The sequence below is a fragment of the Lethenteron reissneri genome, chromosome 11 (genome assembly GCF_015708825.2).
Source record: "Lethenteron reissneri isolate LAM-NWPU_2019-01 chromosome 11, ASM1570882v1, whole genome shotgun sequence".
Classification (NCBI taxonomy): domain Eukaryota; kingdom Metazoa; phylum Chordata; class Hyperoartia; order Petromyzontiformes; family Petromyzontidae; genus Lethenteron; species Lethenteron reissneri.
In genome coordinates, this window is record NC_083789.1 from 2,444,186 (window position 1) to 2,466,660 (window position 22,475).

The window sequence follows — 22,475 nt, forward strand, 5'->3', positions numbered from 1 at the left end:
GACTGGTTGATGAAGAGGTCCAGGGCCTCCGAGGATGTCCTGGGAATGGCTGGTGCTTGCCCTGGCCGTACCCGAAGCTCATTGTTGTTGGTGCCAGGCCAGAGCTGCGTTATCCTGGGGCTGTGTTGCTCCCTCTTCTTTCCCATATTTCCTGGTTCTGACAGCCCCCCCCCCCCCAACTCCACCTCACACCTATGTAGCACTTCTTTCCCACCGTACGTAGCCAACCGTTCTAATCGGAGGTGCGGGGGAAGAACGGACATTAATGCAGCGCGACACTTGATATCATTTCAGATTAAAAGCATCAAAATAATACACTTTAGAAGCTTACTTTATTTTTCATTGTCGTACTCCGTAACAAGTTTTTTCTCCATTATTACGAAAGAGGTGGGCTTCAAAATAAGCCATTTCATTTAACATTCAGCTCCCGAGTACAGCCAAGCCCTCGTTTTCATTCACGATACATGAAAACAAAACAGCATTTTATGCATCCACAGTTTAGAATCGTCTTGGAATGTAAATTAAAATAAAGACTACCAAACATGCCTTTGGAGATACTGCCACCCACACAACCCCAGCTCAACAAAACAACATTCTACAAAATCAAACTCTCTATCAATGCCAACAACCGCAAAGCGACATGTAAAACATGTTTACATTTAAATGGCCCACAAACCTGTCCCTTCGCTTCAATAAGAAATGGACGTGATGGAGGAAAGTAAAACAATCCCACACCTTAAGAGTTAAAACATCGATTTTCAAATGAAACACGTGCATTTTCATCAGTCACCTAAGTTGGTCTCCACGAGTCTGGCAACCAAGTGGAAGACCCAAGACCCCCAAATAGTGGGATACTGTTCGGGCAAACCTTGGAGGTCTGTGTTTTGTTTGTCCTTCCACGGCACCTCCGATTACGGCGCGAAAGAAGTTCAACATACACGTCACGTGTCTGCTGGTGCAGCAGCTACGGGGTCTGGTTGAGGGTAGAAGGCACTGGCGCGGTGCTGTGAACGTTGAACTCCTTTCGCACCGTACGTAGCCAACCGGGCTAATCGGAGGTGCAGTGGTGGCATCATTAACGGCTTTGTGGCCATGATGCTGATTTTTGACCTAGTATAGAGGAATGTATTTTCAACATGAACTCTTAATGGAAAGCAGCAACATGGGTAGCTAGTGGATTATGCCATTGATTATAATGTGGTGCTCGTGAAATCCTAGCTTATTATGTGGACTAAGGCCAACTCCTGTAAAAACTAAGAGGTATAAAGTTTCAGCATGAACTAATTTTAAAGCCATCACATTCAGCGCATTGCAAACCCCGGCAACCTTAAGAGTTAGTTCGATTACTCGGTAAACATCTGTCTGATAATATCACCATTCTCAAACTCATGAATGCCTCCTATAATGCTTCTTACTCTGAGTACTGGACATTTGTGAAAAATAGCTTCATAGCTCATCGGATTCCTCCAGTATATTTCAATATTCAGTGGGACCGAGATCAATGCCACCAAATCTGGACAATGCCCACCTGCCATCTCCTAAGAACTGGCACTGCACGATCAGCATCGAACCAACCCCAATCGATATTTTTCACTCGATTTGTGGCTCTATCGCTCGTGACAGGGGAGGGGGGGCTCTCAAGCCATGTCTCGAGAGCTTCCCCTCTGGTCGAAGTCCTTTCCACCAGCAGTGTCGAAAAGCAAGAGATCGCAGGACTGCGCCTTCACCGCTGGTGTATAAATAGTTAATGAAAATGCAGCCAAATAAAGTATTTAATCCCCTTTATGTTTAAATAAAACAACTGTTCTTTGAACTCTTTCCACTGGCAACAGTTACAGTATAAGTATACATCTACGAGCTGATTAATGAACCAATTTCAAACTCGGCATTGTACTTCACATTAATTGCAATTTTTTTTTTGCATACATCTATGCATACAAAGTTGTGCACACAATATAAACTCAACTCGTGTAATATTTTGTTTCAAACTTGTTGCTGGACATTAGCAACTACATTCGCAAAGTACAGGAAAAATATCTCGTGTCAACAGCAGTGGAGCAATATCTTGAAAACAATGCACTTTGATGGTACCGGTTATTCAGGATGCATTCAGTCAATGGATTATAATTATTATAGGACAACTTAAAACTAGTGTACAGTAATTCATATTCTGGCAGATACATCAATATCTGTAAGAAGATAATTAAAGTTGTAATTCTTATTTGTAGTTGCCAAATTGCATGCAATAATCTCTTGTGACGTTCTAATGCTATTAATGTTCCATTGCATCAACGGTAAAGGTGCAGCCCTGCAATTGCTTCCTCATGCCACTGCTGGCAGAAGGGCCCTCCAATGGAAGGAGCTCTGGAGGGCCTCTCTAGAGGATATTCTGCCAACATCCCCTATTGAAATATCACAGAATGCATGACGCTTGAACTGCGTTGTCAGCAAATGTGCTCAGGCTTTCAGCTGGACAATCTACAGAAATACAGCAAGCCTCGCCAATTCTTGTCCAGGTAGTTTGAGGTTTTAGGAATCCGTTATTGTAACCACAGACAGCCTTTAGGTCAAATACATAAATATAGGGGTTGCAGCGATATCATGTTTCATGATTTGACAATTACCGCGATATCAGCTTTCAGCAATTTGTATTTCACGTAAAAATTTTGCCTTTTCAAATAAAGATTACTTACAAGTGTTTTAAACTGCAGTTCACTTAACAGTTTTCTAATCATTGAAACTTTACAATCTGTGTTCAATACACGCATACCATCAGTTACACGAACAATAATATAATAAAAATTAACTGGGCAAATGCTGATGGCATACAATTAGCACGCCATTTATCACTCCGGGGAAAAAATGGTAAAGCGCCAATTAAATGGTCAGTAGTGTCGCCACATCGCAGCAACCCAAATGAATGCTTTGGGTAACGCACCATTGTTCTATGAATCATTCACATGAGTAGTGATGTCAATGATTCGTATAAGATGGCACATGCTTCCTGACAAAGTGCACTTTTTTCAGTAACATCGCCCTGAATTTACATCAGGTAGATCAAGATATGGAACCAAGGTGAGCATTTTGCAAAGCAACGTAAACTCATTTAAGGGTTTGTCTATTTTAGGCTATCTTCTTATTTTGCACAGTGGTGGCATGCAGAAGGCTTGGAAGCCCGCTAGTGATCGAGAACGCTCAGATTTCCAGAGATAATTTTGTTTTCGAGTATGGAACCAGACGGGATGGCGATCTTGTCTCCGTGGTTTGCGATGATGATCACCGTACCCTGCAGAAGCAGTCAGAATTCACATAAATACACACACACACGTTTAAAAGTTGGTTGTTTCAGCACTAATATTAAATCGTTTGTACATTTGGTATCCGCATCATTCTCACAGCGATAGGCTACCACGAAGTCACTCTGTTTCACGGAAGAATAAAGCGTGCAGTAGTTTCACAGAGGGTGGCGATGTTGCCGTGTAGTTTTAACCAATTAGATACGCTACCAGAACTGTTTACATTTATACGTATGTACGTTGTATGTGCGTTAAGCTTCTTTCGCGCCGCGCGTAACCAACCGTGCCAAATTGGAGGTACGCTTGTTAAATTTGGACAAAAAAGCGGGCACACATGGGCAACTTTTTTCAAAAAATGTCACGGCCCCTTCAACGTTGTTGGCTAATGCACCCACGGTGTTCACCAAGGCTAAACGCTAGTCTCTCCTACGTTTGCAAACACCTACATGCAACAACACAAGCACGGGTAACTTTTATTTTTTACACATGACCTACGCATCTTTCACATGAATAGAAGCCGTTAATAGCCTTCAAGGTATTTTAGAATTTCTCTGCGGACAGCCATTAAAACCATGACACATGAAGATAATAAAAAAAAACTGTCACTGGTTAAAGTGTTGTAATCGTATGGAAAAATACGATCATCGCTCCCCCTAGCGGGCAATTGAAAGAGCAACTCCATCATCCGTCAAGACGTCTCATGACTACCCGAGGCTGTGTAACCTGTAGACCAAGCGCTGTTCCTCAAATACAGTTTTTAACAAACTGCGTTTTCTTTGGTTAGACAAAACCCCATCACCCTACGCCACTGCCGTCACAGTTGCTCACGGTTAAATGCGTTGCCGATGACGACTGTCATGGCCTTCAGGCTAAAAAAACTCAACTAAAAACGATTTATATTTTACCAAGAAAAGCCCACTGAGCTATGTAGCTTTTTTTTCAGAAGCGACCTGGCCACAAATGATAGCTCAACGAAGTGGCTTATCACGTGGAAATTTATAGCGGCCAAATACTCTAAGCGCATGTTCATTCTAAACGTGGAGGTAAAAACTGGAGGACCCGGATAAAAATCCACGCAAGCAACGGGAGAGAGATACGCAAACTCCAAATACACAGGTGTCAGGGAGGGGATCAAGCCCATGCTTCCTGCACACCAGGCGAGGTAGTTAACATCTTGCGACCGTAGCACCCAGAACAAACACCGCCAGGTAACTACCGACGGTTACCAGGAAGAATGAAGTCGCCGAGAAAAAGAGGGGGGTTACCTTGAGCACAACGTTCTTGCCGAAGGTCACGTTCCCAGATACGGTGAGGTGGTCGAGCTCCAGGATGTCGGGGATGCTGGCGAACCTCTTGAGGAAGTCCTGCACCTGATGAGCGAATCCCAGAGACACGCAGTGACACCCCCCTCCAACGTTCCCCCTCCCTCCCTCGACGTAAAATATACGACCACGTAACGCCTTCCTCTCAAATGCTTCAAGAGTCCACACCAGTTTTCCCTGACCACACATCATTAAACTTCACATCAGTTACTCATAGGGGATATTCTATTTATATACGTCTGCACAATGCACAATATATCCACGTGTACGATTTTTTTCCCCGAATGGCATCGAAATCACCCCCCCCCACCCGCCCCGCCACCCCCCCCCGCTGCCGACCTTTGTGAACTCGTCCCCGAGCTTGACGAGCGGCACGGTGGGGAACTCGCGGCGCTCGCTGAGCCGCACGGCGCCCCCGCGCAGCGTGTACAGGTTGGACTGCACGAGCAGCAGGTCGGCGGTCTTCTTGACGGGCAGGAAGCGCGAGCGAGGCACGCTGATGCCCAGCGCGTTGTCGAAGCACTTCATCGCCGCGCCCACGGCGCGCTCCAGCTGGATGACGCTCAGCCCGTTGCTCAGCATCTGCAGGGGCCGGCACCGTTTCCCGTGGGCAGGGAGGAAAGGAGGTGCCGCTGAGTGCCGATGAATGTGCCAGTGCAGGGATTTATCCCTCCCTACGGTGGATTCCGCCCTTGCTGTGCTTATTTTTAGTTTGCACGCAATGGAGACCCTTTCTGTAAGCATGTACGTTTGTTGAACTACTTTCGCCACCGTACGTAGCAAACCGTGCTAATCCGAGGTGCCCCACCTCCCTACTGGTAGATGACTAGACCCACCAGTTGTGAATCATAGCTCCGTCCGAATAGCCGAGTGATATAAGAATGGTGCCCGGTTGTAATTGTCTCACGAGCTGCCAGATGACCCACGAGGTGACTGTACAGCATCGGTTTTAATCTATTTCTGTGGAGCGTTGAGCGTTAAACATTTCTCGTAAGTGCACACTCCTCTGTTTTTTCCAGTTTTCTCCCCGACATGCTAAACATACACGAATTTAATTAACCAAACGTTCCAAAGGAGGACTGTACCCGAAAAAAAAAAGTCTGTGCATGGCCAGGAATTAAAGTTAAGGATCCGTAGCACTGCGAGTATTCAGCTGCACCGCTGCACAGGACTAGGCGACAGCACATTTGCCCCCCTTGTTGCACAGATTCACAGTTAGAGCCCCGCGGCCAGCCTGGATAATACTGCGGATGCATTAAGCATAGATCTGCACACCGTGCACTTCACAGCGGATGTTACAGATTCCGTGATATAATGATAATAATTAAAAAAAGAGTTGGCCACCTGTACTGGCATCATGGTCCAAATTCGCCGAATTTGAAAAAAGACCTGCAACACCTATCTCTCGTTGCCCCTTGCTGCAAAACTACTGCAGCACTTTCACAGATGTCGAGTAGGGGGGCAGGGGGGGGGGGCGGATCTGTGAAACACAGCGCCTTCGTGCTAGCCTTGCCGCTATTAGAATTGCACGGATACCAAGTACACGTCAGTCGAGGCATTCCGCTGTTATCCGTTGGGATGCGCCGCGTTACCCTCTGGTTGGCGATGACCTCCATATCGATGCGGCCGCTCTCCTGCAGGCGCTTGCACGCCTCCAGCGAGATCCACAAGTTGTTGGTGTTGAAGATCTTAAACTTGGAGACCGATCGGAATTCGTCGATGTTGGCCGAGGGCACCTGAGCGATCTCCAGCAGCCGGAGTTTGTCCTCGTAGTGAATGAGCGTCCCACCCTGAGCAAAACGCACGCGTGCAAGGAAAAAAGGAGTTGAAGTTTTAGCCTGGAAGGAATCCTCAGGGTCAAACTAGCGTACGTACTTTAATGACAAAGCATTTGCCCCCGAGTCTCCTTTCGTACGGTTGGCATTGATGACGATCGCCCGTGTTGTGATCGAAACGTCGTAGTTTTATTTTATTTTAATTAATTTGAACCTATCTACGGGGCTTTACCGAAAGACCCAAAGAATATTGATCAGCAACGTTTATCCGTCGAGGTCGAGGTGAGCGAGCCAGTGGACGGCTTGAAGCTGCAGAGACATGCTGCCAGACAACGAGCGGTTGTTACTACGTGTTTCCGCGGTTTGAGAATCGTTACCGCGGTCGCACTCCAGGCTATTCTTAATTGTCAAGAGGTGGAGGCAAAGTCGTTCTCAAGCCTGTTTGTTACAGCGGCCCCCCAGTCAAAACGACTGTTTGAACTATTTTTTTTTTTAAACCAAAATATTTTTTCACTATTTACCATTTTTTATTTTGCCAGGTAAGGCCTACTGTGCTGCTATGTAAACTCCAAATATTCTTCACCGCACATTCACCGATCCCTGGTGTAAGTGCGGCTAAGGCAGGTGATGCCGCCCCCCACCCCCCGCCCCACCAGCATCTCACGCTCCGCCAGAGGTCGCAATCGAGTACCCGATACCCGTACCCTACCCGATACCCGGCTACCCGTACCCGGCCGGGTAAGGGTAGCCGGGTACCCGTTTGCGACCCTGGTGCGGCCGGGTACGGGTAAAGAATCAAAACCCGTTTGCGACCTCTGCCCTCCGCCCCGTCCCCCGCCACCCCGTCTCGCTTCTCACCTCCATGTCGGCCCGCGTCTTGTCCGTCACCTCCATGACGAACTCGCAGCGTGGGCGGCCGGCCAGCGGCTCGAGCAGATGGTGCAGGATGTGCAGGTCCACGCTGGCGCCCAGGTTGTCCATGTTGGAGATGAACATGACCTCCTTGCCCTGCTGCAGGAAGTCGTCCAGCAGGCCCGAGCGGTGGAAGCTCTCGTAGAAGTCGCCGTGACCCGGCAGGTACCAGCCGTCGTGGTGTGCCTGCAGCTGCTCTTCGTCGCCGTCGGCCGACGCGGCCGGGAGCAGCGTCTCCTTGTGGACGCGCGGGTAGCTGAGTGTGGCACGCGGGTAGCGCGCGGTGGCGGCAGAAGAAGAAACGGTCTTATTGACTAAAACAGAATTTACTAATAGGGTTTTCCCCCTTTTTTCTGGCAACAAAACTGACACCTTGGTTGCCAGAAAAAAAAAGGGGAAAAACCCTATTAGTATATTTTGGTACTGGCAAAGGAGGTCCCATGATGATAAAACAGAATTGTATGTTAACTCTGAATAACCCAAGCAATAGTAGGTACTGCATATTATCAGATCAATATGATCCACTGTAAGTTTATTAACTGTGAATAATCTAGATTTGAAGTTTTGAACTGTGAATAACCCAACCAATAATAGCTCCTACTGCATATTCTTAGATTAACATGATGCATTGTAGTCTATATGACCATAGTAACTGTCTCTCTGATCTTGGCACCTGATAGGCTGACAGTGATGACATCACCTTTACTCTCCTCTATTTCAGACAGAAACACGAATAATTCTTCACAATTCTGGCTAATCGCCCGATTAAGCTGGTTTTAATCGCCAGAGAAACGTCGTACTCGAATTGTGAATGTTGTGGGTTTCCTCTCCAACACACCGGTGTGCTCAAGTAGTAACTAATTGTCACCTTTTGTTTACGTGACAAACCTTACTAATTGGCTGTGTCGGGTGGTGGCGCGTTGAACGACATATTTACACGATCTAACACAAAAACCTCTAGACACCTATTGCAAAGCGTCAAGTCTGCATTAATCACATTCTGTTAAGTTTAATATAATACCAATAACAGCCTTTTGCTATTCCAGAGGTGGATGAAGGCCTCCCCAAACCAATTTTCTGGCCAGACCCCGCAGGTCAGTGCCGGTTGGTGAAGGCAAGGAGCATAGATGTCGATGCGAGTACAGTACAACAATTGATTTTTCCACACTGTCCTCTGCTGACCACAATCATCCAAACCTCATCCAGGCTCAATCTTGCAAAATCCGGCAAGACCGGGCACATTCCATGCAATTTGGAAAATGGGCGTTGGGTGAGGTGGGGTTCCTTAATTGCAGACACGAGTGGCACGTACGCCTGGCGCCGTGCGCGTTTCCTGAACGGCGTAAAGTGTTCCTCGCGCGGCAAATCGTGTGAAAGTGGGGGTGCTTTCAGTGCGAGCCAAATGTGGTCGCACTCGCAGCTGATGGTGCTGCGGTTCTCGAATGAGGCATTTACAGATGTCTCCCTTCAATTGGAAAGTGATGGTCATGGTCACGATACATTCTCTATCCTATACGCTGTATGAAACTTAGTCCACGTGACCCCTGAAGCTTACTAGGGATGCTACATTCACCACAATGTAAAAACAAAATTGATTCTTGGATAGAATTACCACCACCCCCAAGTTGTGAAATATCTTTGAAACGCAATGGAGCCGACTCATTACATACCGTCACAATTCAAATATTGCTCAAAATAATTTAAAACCGCTTGTCAATCCACTGCTGGATGAAGGCCTCTCCAACCCACGTTGGTTATGGGGGTCGTTCAACAACTATTGCTGGTCATTGCGAGTTGGCGAGAGAGGTGGGGGGGGGCTCCGGACCAGTTGAGGTAGAACTCGCCATCGGTTGCTAGCCGTGGACGAGAGTCAAACTCAGGTCGCCGAATTCGGAGCAAGGCGCGCCAGCCACTTGTGCCACCACGCCACCCCTTACTCCCAATTACTCAAGTGTAATTCCATAATCGGTTGACATTTTCAATAATTTCCACTGACAATGGCTCTGGTGTGCGACCACGCTGTTGGTGGTATTGCCCTCCCGCACACAATCTTGTCCATACATCAATAGCAAAATGTGGTCCCTTACAAAGCCAGTATAGCTTTGCATAGAGGCATAATGCCACTTAATGTCCAGCAGTGGACTGACCATGGCTGATGATACCGATGCTTGGAAGTCATGAGTAAATATGACAATTCTAAATGATGACGTCACCCTGCTGCTGCTCTACTTAAGACCGGGAGCAAGAGCAGAGCCTCACCATTCTGGCAAATTCCCCGTTGATGCTGGATGCAATTACCAGCGAAACGTCGTACTCAAAAATTGTAAATGTTGTGGTTTCACGCTTCAACACACCGGTGGGCTAAAGTAGTGAACTATTTGTCTTTTGTCAACGTGACACTTTTTTGCCGATTGGCCGTGTCGGGTGGTGGAGGGTTATGACACATTTATAAATAACGCGATCTAACCCAAAAACGTTGATTATGAATAATATTGGTTGCGAAAGCCTACGTGTTAAAAATGACAATTCTAGTTTACAATATGTGGTATAGAGGCAAGTTCCTTTCTATACCATTCTAAAGTATGTAATCAGCACTGGCCTTGTGAAAACCTCACCGGCTCTGCATGAAAGTCTTTATCTTGACCCTCCGGTGGCTGTACTTCTGCAGAATTTTCAATATCTCTTCATTGGTCAGGAAGGAGTTCATGAGCACGAGCGGAATATCGCAGTCGTAGGCCTCGTTCAAATGCTGCTCAGGAGAAGAGAAGTTAGCGATTACGCAGGGCATATCCATTGTACTGCAAACTGCTCAATCGCAGGTTAAAGTATCCTTATTCTTAGGTTTTTCGGTAAAGTCACGTAGGTAAAAAATGTAAATTAATAAAAGTAAAATAAAACAAAATAAAAAATCACGACGTTTCGGAAGCAACACAAGCCTCCGTCTTCAGGTGGAACCGTCACAGCCACCTGAAGACGGAGGCTTGTGTTGCTTTCGAAACGTCGTGATTTTTTATTTTGTTTTATTTTACTTTTATTAATTTAAATTTTTTTACCTACGTGACTTTACCGAAAAAACCTAAGAATATGAATCCTTGCAGTCACGAAAGCTTCAAATCTAGAATTAAAGTATCCAACTTCCATACACTCAAGTTTAACTCTAACACTTGTTAAGAGCCCATATCTAAAGGCTCCGCGTGAAGCTCCGTATTCTCTAGTGACCAATTCAATCTATTCCACATCGATCTCAATATCCATTTCCATCTGCTGCATGTTAATATTGCATTGCGCGCTTTCAGATGCGCTTCTGCAGCCATCTGGTATGCAATTCCTTATGATATTAGGAAGCCACTGGAGCTATGCACTTTGAAATCTAAATTGAAAACTAATTTCTTTAGAGCTGCTTTTAGTGTTTGGTTTCTTGTCCTTCCCCCGCACCTCCGATTAGCGCGGTTGGCTACATACGGAGCGAAAGAAGTTCAACATACATAATATCAACATCCAAGTGACTCTACCCAACATTAACCTACTCCATCTACTCCGCATCAATAGCAAGTCTTTGTTGATCTCAGCTTCTTGGTTCTTTTGGTAAAGTCACGTAGAAGGGAAGTAATAAAATAATAAAATAATATCATATAATTATTTTATTATGTTTTATTTTTATTATTTTATTACTTCCCTTCTACGTGACTTTACCGAAAGAACCAAGAAGATGAATCCCTGCAGTCACGAAAGCTTTAAATCGAAAAATAATAATTCAGGTAAGGTATCTAGCAAAGCCACACTTAAGCCTCCTTTTCAGTAGTGTCTTACATTGGCATGGCAACCGTGGTTTCAAACAACAACAACAATAATCACTGCTCCGGCATTCACCTCTATCTGCTCGATGGCCAGGTCGAGGAATGTGCTCTCGTCGCGGACACCCAGGAGGCTGTGTGGGCCCTGGAAGCCCATGTGCGAGCCCGAAGCTCCGTTGAGCTTCACGACCACCAGCCGGTTGAGCAGCGCTGCGACGTCGGAGGGCAGCGCTCGGGCGCGCAGATCCTCGTACGGCTCCACCTGCCGGCAGCGTTTCGTTACGATGGATTTTGGACGGGAACGTGGAGAAGTTGCGCGATGCAAAAGATCCCCGTGGCACTTTTTTCGCGAGCTGTTCCATGAAAGCTGTGGTGGAGCGATTAGCCCCCTACACACTCGTGACCCGAGTGTGATATCTGGCCACAGCTCATGTCGAGTGATGCGAACTGGTCTTGGGCGCCCACTCCATCGCCAACCCTATTGACCGGCACGGTGAGGTATGGTCAAACAATTCCCGACTGACCGATAAAGCTGCTCCCCACTGGGGATGTAATTATTTTCGTGGCCGAATTCGACATCAACGCAGGACAACGTTTCGCTCAAGCCGCCGTTGAGCTTCATCGTGGAGTGAACTTTTGTGGCCTCGCCAAAAAACTAATTTGGATGCTATGTATGCATGCATGTTGAACTTCTTTCGCACCATACATAGCCAACCGCGCTAATCGGAGGTGTGGGAGAAGGACTTGTGTTTTGATAATACTCATCTCGAATCCAACTCTGAAGACTTTCACATAAGGAACTTCAGGATTTTGTTTTAATCATGTATTGCTATTGGTAGTTATAATTCATGTGCCATCTGCAAATCTGAGGTGGCGAATACTTTCATGGAGCGTCCTACAAACAGACACGAGAACAGACTAATGCCGAGCAATTATCAACTTGGCTTTAATCACGCTCAGAACCTCAAGATAGCCTAATCGGATACGAGAGCTTAACCCCCTTAATAAGATTACTGCCAAGATGACAAGACGTTTTCTAACTAATCCAATGGACTACGCGATCTTCCCAGCCTGAGCAAGCTGTCTGTACTCGGGAGAACACCGCACAGCTGAGCACACATTTCTAACATTTACAGCAGAGCCATGATGTAATTACAGGCAAAACATGAAAACAAGATAAGGTCCAAAATACTAAAGTACAGTCAAATTGTGTTGCGCCATTCAGAGGTCTCTGAGTCAGCAAAGCAATGACATTATTTTACCGCTGATATGACGCAAACGTGCACATTCTGGGAGTGCATCCCACACCCACCTTGAACGTATCCAGAATGGTTCAACGCTTCACCCAGCGAGAATGTCTTCATTTACGTGACGTGTCCATCACACTTCCTTAGCTACAGCAGATTCCCTTTTGTGAGCAATTCTGTTTTCGAGTCTTACTATTAAACACTCACTATTACATTAAATATGTTAAAGAATTATATATATGTGGGTTGAGCAGTGACACCATGGTCACCACAATGCACTGTGACCCTGCTGACATGAGTTTGATTCCGGGCCAATGCTACCATCAGGGCTGAGTGATGTCTGCACAGGTCCTGGGCCCCCTCTTCACCAACCTACACTGACCAGTTTGTTGAAATATGGTTAAAGAAACACCATAACTGAAAGGCATGGGGAGGTCTGGGCTGAAAGTTTAATGACAAATTAATTCAATAGATTTGTGAACAGAATAAGTTATGGCTTAAATGTTACACAATATTTTTATTTATTGCCCGTATTCATTCAATTGCACCCTAACCCCATCCATAAACCTCATCGTGGCCAACAGCATTTGATGAGAGGCGAAAATCTATGTTTAAGCCTCTACGTCTGTTAGAGGAAGGGGGGACCTTCCCTATCCTCTCACCGTCACTGTTTATTCAACTGCAGTGTCCTCAAAATACCGGGTTCATTCAGGGGTGCCCCATAGAGCGATATATTCTTAACAAAACCTAACTCTTTCAATGTAGCCTATTTACAGATATTAATATTCGTTTTTATATGACTGTACATATAAAAAAGTTATATAAAAGGTAAAACAAACACCACTGAAAACATTGTATATCACAGGCCAATTCTGGAATATACAGTCTGTATGGATCTTCTTGGTTCTTTCGGTAAAGTCACGTAGAAGGGAAGTAATAAAATATTAAAAATAAAACATAATAAAATAAATTATTTTAATTATATTATTTTATTATGTTTTATTTTTATTATTGTATTACTTCCCTTCTACGTGACTTTACCGAAAGAACCAAGAAGATGAATCCCTGCAGTCACGAAAGCTTTAAATCGAAAGTCTGTATGGATGTTGAACTTATTTCGCAACGTACGTAGCCAACCATGTGAATCGGAGGTGCGGGGGAAGGAAAACAAACTAAACACAATAGGTAGCGTGCAGTACTACAATAGGCCTGCCCGCTGCATGAAAAGCCTGCCCAGCACGGAGACACCGCTAACAAGTCAGCATTTCTTTGTACGCTGTTCAATTTTGAAGCCTTGTAAGTTGAACTTTCTTTCGCACTGTATGTAGCCAACTGTGCTACATCAGACGTGGAAGTGTGATTTTCCATTTCAACTGCTTACATTGTTTTAGGGCTGCGAAAAGCCCCTATTACTTGCGGACACAAAATAACCGCACGCCTTCACATTGTCCACATTTGGCGATCGCACAAAAATCGACAAGTCCGGGCTGCGTCTGCTTGAGAAGCGATCAAATTTGGACACTCCGTATGTATACATCCGAATTATATTATATTGTGCTGGCTTCTGCTGAACATCGAATTTGACAGAAACAGAGCAGCCACAAGTGATTATCACATTTCCCAAACATTACTCATTCAGTAACGGACCCTTACTCGGCGTAGGAACCAGCCTATCCTGTTGCGTGTTCATACATGTAGATATCCTTGTTAAAACTCGATTAACAGCTTTAGTGATTACTTCTGCCCTTTAAGAGCCACGGCAATTGTTACGAGAGTATATTTAGCAGCTGTGTACACGAGAGAAGCAGGATTTGTTCTCTCTTGATAAATACACCATGACATTCGCAACATTTAACATGCAGTAGGCTTTCACGACCAATATTATCCATAAGAGGTTTTAGAGTTAATAAATACGATTTTTCACGTAAGCAAAACATGCCAACACACCAGTGTTCCATACTTGCAATGAATTGGCGTGTTCTGCAGACGTGACAAAGCTTACTAATTGGCTGTGTCGGGTGGTGGCGGGTTTAACGGCACATTTATATTCAATCAAACCCGAAAAACACCTATTATGGACTGGATAATATAAATTTACTATGTTAAAAGATTAGTGGCGGGGGGGGGGGGGGGGGGTACGGTCTGCTTTAAACAACGAGACCGAGGGCTTCGGTTTAAATCCTGCACCCCAATTGCAAGCAGCGGGTTGACGGTCACAGATCCTGTCACAAATGGCTGGATATAAAAAAAAAAGCCCTAGAAAACTTTACGTTGCATTCTGGTTTTGTCTTCCAAATGCTCGTTCGGCAGTTGGGCACGGTCCACAGCATCCACCGCTCTACTATGGCAGTCACAAGAGTGAAAGGCAAAGGTGCAGCCCTGCAATTGCTTGCTCATGCCCATGACTGGGCTTGGAAGGACCTCCAATAGAGGGAGGTCTAGAGAGGCCCTCTCGAGGGAATTTTACCTCTTCCATGCTGGCCAGTCGTCTCTTTTTAAATCCTTTATATTAAGTTCGCTTGCTTGCTTGCTTGCGTGCTTGCGTGCTTGCGTGCTTGCTTGCTTGCTTACGACCGTGCAAATCTTTCGGTCGTTTTTTAACCCACTTCCCGTGATCCAATCGAACTGACATTTTGCACACAGACTTGTTGTGCGAGACAATTAATGTTCGTGAAAATTTTTTTCCAAAATGTTACACTGTTTAGGGAAAACAAATTAGATATTTAATTACCAATTGCTTAATACTGGCACACAATCATCTGACCCATAGGTGGCAGCCATCTCAAGCCAGAGGACGAGAGGACTCTAGCCGCCACGCATATAAAGGATTTATAGTGAAAAACTTTGTTTTTACGGGTTATACTTATTCACAGGTGTCCAGTAGTAAACGAGACACATCACATCATATGACCGTGGCTTACCGCTCCTTCTGGAAGCTTCTGAATCTTCTCCCAGTCGAGGGAGGGGCGGTTCTCCAGGAACTTCTGAAAGACCATCTTAAAGTCCTCCATGTCACGCTGCATGGCCTAAAGATGCACAAATTAATTTTTATCAAGTCCATTGTTTAAATATGAAGACACAAACATGTGACATTGCTTGTTAAAAACTGGATGAGATCATTTAATCTCTTAGGACAGTGCTTGCTGCAGAGAGCAGAGTAATATTATTTAAGCATTGCAGACAGTGAGCGAGTTCGGGCATGGCGAATTATGGAAAGAGACAAGGGTAGACATTGTATAAGCTGGTAACTTTAATTCAGCCATTGAGTTTACCTGGGCATTCTCTCCCCCCGACCCTCTCTCTATTTAAGGCCTCGACACAGAGGCGTTGTTTCTCTGTGTGCCTATCTCTGTGTGTCTGTGTTATCTCTCTCTGCTTATGTGTCTGTCTATGTGTGTCTGTGCTTTGTCTCTCTCGCAAATTTAGCAATCTTTGGAAGAACGTAATCAACCAGGTAGGGTTTGACTGTTATGTTAGCCGACTCACTGTGTTGTATTGCATTATATTTCTAAGTTTACTAGGTTTTTTTCTCTTTCATTTGTACTTGATGATGTTTGCTTGTGTATGCTAATAATAAAAAAAAATCTTTCTACGTGACTTTACCGAAAGAACCAAAGAGTAATCTGAACATGTACTGATGTTGTAGCTTGTGATATTAGTTATAAACAATATCTGAAAAGGACATGTGCTGCCTGTCAAAAAATGGAAGAGCAGTGGGTGTCGCGACTGAAGCTTTGTGGTACAATTATTATTTGAAAATGTTTAAACAATTAATCTTTTCACGAGCAAATAAACGATAGTGACAATCTGAGAATATTAAGCATTGCTTAGTACTTTCGTATTTGGAATGCAATGAGGTATAAATGTATTTACTGTACTTACATCAATACAACAACACATACAATTTTGAACGATATAGCATCTAAATGCGAGCACATCCCAAGACGTCATCTATAATAAGTCGGCGTGTGCTTTATTGGCATTTCTGAAAAGGAGGTATACATATACATACAGTATATGTTTATGGTAAGGTGCAGTTGAAAATTAAGCATCAAAAAAAAGATGGCAGCAGAAAGAGAATAGGAAGCTCGTAGCCAAGGAGCCAGAGGGGGGGAATTCCATTTGATGGATTGGGGGCAACACATGACACACATCGCTCGCTCGAGAGCACAAGTGGGCAAGTGCTGCTCCCTCTACTGTGTGGGCCATAGGTAACTTGGAAGGGACCTCAGAGGTAGCTCTTTGACATCTGCTTTCGTGGACCAATCTCAAGCACGGAAATTCTGATCAGATCCCTCGTCTCAGGACGTGATGCCGAGAGCACAATTGTGAATAGACTTTGGGGAAGGTGGGGGGGGGGAATAAAAAAGTATACACATGGCTGAAGACAGCAGATGTTGTCTATAGATGCAGACGGCATGTGCGAGCTTTGGGGAGTAGGTCCCGAGCTGGCCGGCACCGTCCCTCACCTCTCTCTCCTGCGGCGGAGACACCTGCACGAGTGCACGCAGTTCGGTGTCCATGGCAGCCTCCAGGTCGCGCTGGCGCTCAACCCCCATCTCGTCTCCCATGGTGTCGAGCACGGATCGGTGCGGAAACGGCAAACGCCGGGCAGCAGCTTTGAGACCTGGCAATGAACGGGAGGGGGGTTACCGCGAGATAAAATGTTTTTTGTGCGTACCTTTATTGATTTTCTGTAGGACAATAGGGAGAAAGCTATTCCTGTGTTACTGTTCACACCAGGCTGTTTGTTATTACGGGCAGCCCCTGACTGAAACCCATTCGGAAGTCGAATGGTTCCATGAGTCGGTAAACAATAATGTACTGTATTTAAATGCACATGCGGTCAGCATTACAAAAATGTCTTAAGGTTAAACAAAAAGGAAGCAATTTTTTACTCATAAATAAGAAGACACTATACATTTGTACGTTTACCGAACCAAATAGTTCCGTGGTTCGGTTCGCAAGTTGGAGGTCACGTTTGCAAGCCGGATGATTAAACATAAATATATTATGGAAGCTCGTTCTTAAGTGCGGATGTCCATAAGTCGGGCATTCGTAAGTCAGGGACTGCCATGGTGGCCAGAGTGCAGTGATAATTTTCTGGCCCTATACTTTAAAGTCACCCACGGCGATGGTGACCACTTTCGCCAACCTGTGTCGGCATGGTGAAGTATGCTTGAATAACCGTATGGCGTAGGGAGATCCTCATCCAGCAATGGGTTGACTACAGTGCAGGTGTAGGACAAGTTCACTATTTGCTAACAGTTTAACATTTCTCAAATAAAAGTACTTTTTACGCAACAATGTATTCGTGCGATAATAAATTCAATCTCTTTTGTCAATCCACTGATGGATGAAGACCTTCCTACACCGTGTCGGTCAAGGAGGTTGTTTGATCATACTTTACCATGCCAATCGGTGGCAGTTGGCGAAGGATTAGGGCCCAGAACTGGTTCAGATTCCACTCGCCACTATTATTTAGCCACGGTTGGGAACTGAACTCATGGAGCTGCGTTTGAGCGCAGTGCGCCAACCACTCGCTTACGCTCTACTCAAACATAACAATGGACTCAACTTAAATTCACCCAACACTCTTTTTAGCAAAATGTATTTAATGGACTTCAGTAATCGAGTGTCAACAGAAATATAAATAACGGTCCATAATACAGGTTTTTTTAGGTTAACGCTATTATATGTTCTAGATTTGAAGCTTTCGTGACTGCAAGGATTCATACTCTTAGTTTTTTCGGTAAAGTCACGTAGGTAAAAAAATGTAATTAAAAATAATAAAATTATTATTTTTTTTTATAAATTTTAATTTAATTTTTTTACCTACGTGGACTTTACCGAAAAAACTAAGAGTATCTATTATATGTTCACAGTGAGCTTGTATGCATAGTAGTGACAGACGAGAGAGAAGAGAAATTTCACGTTAAAAAGTCACCCAACATGCGCAGTACGTACACACATCACAGTACGAAGTACACACAAACCTCACACACTCACAGTACCGTTGGTAAGTGGCTCCATCATCATTCCGACACGACAAATGCTCGGCGCGATGACGATGACCGATGCCTCCCAATTATTTCACACCAGCGTACGAGCACACACGCTGCTCGATGTCCGGAAACGCGAATGCAGCACCTCGCTACATTCGCTCTGCTGCGTTGCGCAAGCTATTGCCACGTATTGCACATACCTTTTGAGGTGCATACCATTTCCCTGTGTGAGTGAGGAAATGACCCAAAGCCAGTTTTCCCAGTCTACCCACTTCAAAACTGGGTAAATGCCTGCATACGTGCATGCAAATGTGCATCAAGAAAGCAAAGGCACCTTTAGGATAAAACTGTAGTGGCCAAACTGTTAGATGGGCGACAAGTTAATGTGAAAAAACGTTAAATACTTTATAGTCTTGGTTCTTTCGGTAAAGTCACGTAGAAGGGAATAATAAAATAATACAAATTCAACAAATAAAATTCTCACTACGTTTCGATTGCAACACAAGCAATCATCAGGTGTGAAGACCACAGCAGCGTTAAGATAAAACCGCCACTTTTTAAGATAAAACCGCAACTTTTTCAAATTTTCTTGCCATGGTTTTCACACCTGATGATGATTGCTTGTGTTGCAATCGAAACGTCTTGAGAATTTAAATCGAAAGTTAAATACGTTGTCCACCACGCAAGTGTCCCAAGATTCACACCGAGTAAAATCTTTCTCTGGAATTTTGGACATCGCCTTTTTCATAATTACAGCCATATGGGTATAAGAATGTAGCCCTTTTGTCAATCCACTGCTGAATAAATGCCTCTCTCCAAGCTGTGTACATCGCGAGGGTTTTCAGTTTAACACGTAGGCATTCGCGACCAAATATTATCCACAATAGAGGTTTATTATCGTGAGGTTTTTTTGTTTAACCATACTTCACCACGCTGGGTCAAGTGTGTGATGCTGGACCAGTTTACATATCAATCGCAACTGATGGCAGCCACGGCCCGAGGAATCGAACTCGGTGAGGTCGGACTGATAGCGCAGTGCGCTAACCAATGCGCCACCACTCTTCACAAGTACAGTATTTACGATGCTGTAGTGTGATTTTGCTGCAGGAATGAAGGCAGACTGCCAGCGTGCTTGGAAGTAATGCATGCATCCCATGAGCTAACACTCAATCCCTGCACAGATTTAGCATGACACAAACTCGCCATCACCTCCTAGCGGCACCACATTGCCCTACAGAGATAGGCGTCTTGTGCTGATTCTGCTCAGAATCTGAATCTTTGTTTATCCTGAAGAAATCCGATGAGCAATGAAGCTCATTTTTTCCACCGGTGCCCAGTAATCCACAAAAAAAAGTCGTGATCATATTTTTTTTGGAAGATTTTTGTTTTTATCAAATGATATCCAAATGGTCCTATAGGCGTAAATGTCACCCGACGAAGAATTCATTCGGATGTCTCGCAGAGCAGCCCAGCACTTCGTGTGAGAGGAGCAGTCCGTGAAATCGGCTACCATAGAGCTACCTCTGAGATCCACAGTCGTGAGCAGCGCTTTCCCTCCCGCTGTGCACGGCAGTAATAATGCTCGTTGGATGACTGTCAAACCCGATATGAATTCTGAACATGGGAATTCGTCAAGGTGCAGATGTGGTGGAGTATTATTTGTGTCTGCGTGTACTTTTTAGTGACTGGAGCTGAGACCCATCAGGCTCACTCAGTCGTACTTGAGAACCCAGATTTAATCACACGTGGGCACCCCAGCCCAAACCAGAATTCAAACCTCGGGAAAAGGCGTCTTGAATTTCGATTTAAAGCTTTCGTGACTGCAGGGATTCATCTTCTTGGTTCTTTCGGTAAAGTCACGTAGAATGGAAATAATAAAATCGACAGACCTATTCTTCACCTGAGGACGGCTGCTTGCGTTGTGGCCGAAACGTCGTGAGAATTGTTGTATTATGTTTTATTTTTATTATTTTATTATTTCCATTCTACGTGACTTTACCGAAAGAACCAAGAAGGCGTCTTGAGAACATTTTCTGCTACAGAAGGGAAGTGAAGTGGCCTGTGGCGAATGACGGTGGGATGGGGGAAAATGAGAAAGACGGGTCAAAATTTCGGAAAATAAAAGCACGACAGAGTCATGGCCTACATCATGGGTGGGGAAGGTCTGGGGCCCACGGGCCGTATGGGGCCCGTGAAATCATTTGGTCTCTGGCCCTGCAAAGATAACCGCAGGCGGGACTCGAAATTCAATACATCTGGGAGCAAACCTGGAAAAGCAGTTGCGAGTAGCAACATCATCATCAATACCAGCTAACATCACACACGCCTCACCAAAGAGAGAAGCAGTTCCAGCCATCACATTAGGGATGAGTTCATTAAATGTTTGACCAAATATAACAGGCTAATTTTTAAGTTGATAATTGTGTATGGCCCGCGAATGATGTTTTATAAATATCCAAATGGCCCTTGACAGAAAAAATGTTTCCCACCCCTGCAGTCTTACAGCGTGGGCTGGCCAGCAGAGGGCAATGTTGGTGTTGGACTACAACTGTACTCCAATGTTCTTCGGTTTTTTCGGTAAAGTCACGTAGGTAAAACATTAAAATTAATAAAAGTAAAATAAAATAAAAATCACGACGTTTCGGAGGCAACACAAGCCTCACCGTCTTCAGGTGGAACCGTCACAGCCACGACAGCTGTATCAAGTGACAGCTGTATCAAGTAAATGAGAAATTACAAGAGCTACCACTCCGTTTATATAATGGTTGGAGAGGGGGGGGGGCAAATACAGCACACTTTTTTATTAATATGGTAAGGTGAGGCTTAAGAGGGTGTACTCCAATGCTCCGACCCCACGTCTACGCTCCCCCACGTTCACGCAAACCCCCCATTGACCGGCGTGGTGAAGTATGGTCACGCAACGACGTGTCTGGCACGATGGTGCACTGCCCACATCGTATACTGTTCTCACAAAGACAAAGACCCCCCGTACAGCCTGTGACAGGCTGTTGTGGACAAGTGCTGTTAGCGAGTGGACACCTACGACACACGAGGTTCTGGGGAGCTCAGCTACCACGCCCGGCCGCCTTTGTCTCCCCCCGACCTACACAGGCGTGGCGATGAGAGTTCAGATCCACGACTCGCCGCCGATGTTCGCAGTGGAACTCCGCTCAGTGGCGCAGTGCGCTAACCACTGCGCCACCGCTCCCCACCACCCCTTTAATTAACACGTGGTGCGGTTTCGTTGAAGCCACAAAGAAGGGAAATAAACGTGTCTACAACGTGGTGGTTGTGAAAAACAACCGCGGCTTCGCTGCTCGAGTTGGCGTACACACAAGGACGACGATAGGGCGGCGTTATTAGCCACAACAACAATAACAACAACAAAAACAACAACTATAACTTCACTAACAACGCGGTAAAGGCAAACTCAGCGCCGAAGCCAATGTTCACAGAGAGAATGACACCGGTCCAGTTTACCCGTGTGGCTGCTTCATCACTATAATTATCACTACAATTATCACGACAATGACACGGCCACACGGCTGTGTCGGCGTGATGGCGAAATAACCTTACCCTGAAGCAGACGAGGTGACAATCCACACGATGGTTAATCTCCTGCCCCCCACCACCCCGCTGCGTCTTCCTCTCCCTTCTCTCCCGCTTCAGTCCGATCCACTTTCTGCTGCGAGGTTGTTCTTCTTCTTCCTATTTCCGCTGTCGACATGAAATAAACATCCCCCTGGTGGGCAAGGGCGGGACGCGCTAAGTGGCCCCGTGGGTTAATTTTTTTTTATTCTCCACCACCAACCACCAACACCACCAACCACCACAACCACCACTAACACCACCAACCACCAACAACACCACCAACCACCAACACCACCAACAACACCACCGACACCACCAACCACCAACACCACCAACCACCAACACCACCACCAACCACCAACACCACCACCAACTACCACCAACCACCACCAACACCACCAACCACCACCAACACCACCAACCACCACCAACACCACCAACCACCACAACCACCACCAACACCACCAACCACCACCAACACCACCAACCACCAACACCACCAACAATACCACCGACACCACCAACCACCAACA

At 45.4% G+C, this 22,475-nt stretch overlaps 1 protein-coding gene across 2 annotated transcripts; it reads right to left on the bottom strand.

Annotated features, from left to right (window-relative positions):
• Positions 1 to 313: 313 nt before the first annotated feature.
• LOC133341274 (UTP--glucose-1-phosphate uridylyltransferase-like) lies at positions 314 to 22,276 on the bottom strand. 2 transcript variants are annotated; one of them, XM_061549775.1, is made up of 10 exons: positions 21,928 to 22,276; positions 16,816 to 16,973; positions 15,268 to 15,372; positions 11,176 to 11,361; positions 9,921 to 10,054; positions 7,252 to 7,561; positions 6,211 to 6,408; positions 4,958 to 5,200; positions 4,562 to 4,666; positions 314 to 3,286 (listed from the first exon to the last, which is right to left on the bottom strand). In XM_061549775.1, exons 2-10 carry the CDS (start codon positions 16,915 to 16,917, stop codon positions 3,179 to 3,181), a joined length of 1,491 nt encoding a protein of 496 aa, XP_061405759.1. In that variant the 5' UTR covers positions 16,918 to 16,973; positions 21,928 to 22,276; the 3' UTR covers positions 314 to 3,178. The 2 variants fall into 2 exon arrangements, with proteins under 2 accessions (XP_061405759.1, XP_061405758.1); XM_061549774.1 differs by lacking the exon at positions 21,928 to 22,276 and adding an exon at positions 18,361 to 18,506.
• Between the last annotated feature and the right edge of the window lie 199 nt (positions 22,277 to 22,475).

Coding starts and splice junctions, on each gene's coding strand:
- LOC133341274 (XM_061549774.1), bottom strand. CDS start 18,385: ATGATGATGGAGCCACTTACCAACG. Junction 16,974..18,360: donor GATGGAGCCACTTACCAACG/GTACTGTGAGTG, acceptor GTTCATTGCCAG/GTCTCAAAGCTGCTGCCCGG. Junction 3,287..4,561: donor GCAAGAACGTTGTGCTCAAG/GTAACCCCCCTC, acceptor CTGCTTCTGCAG/GGTACGGTGATCATCATCGC.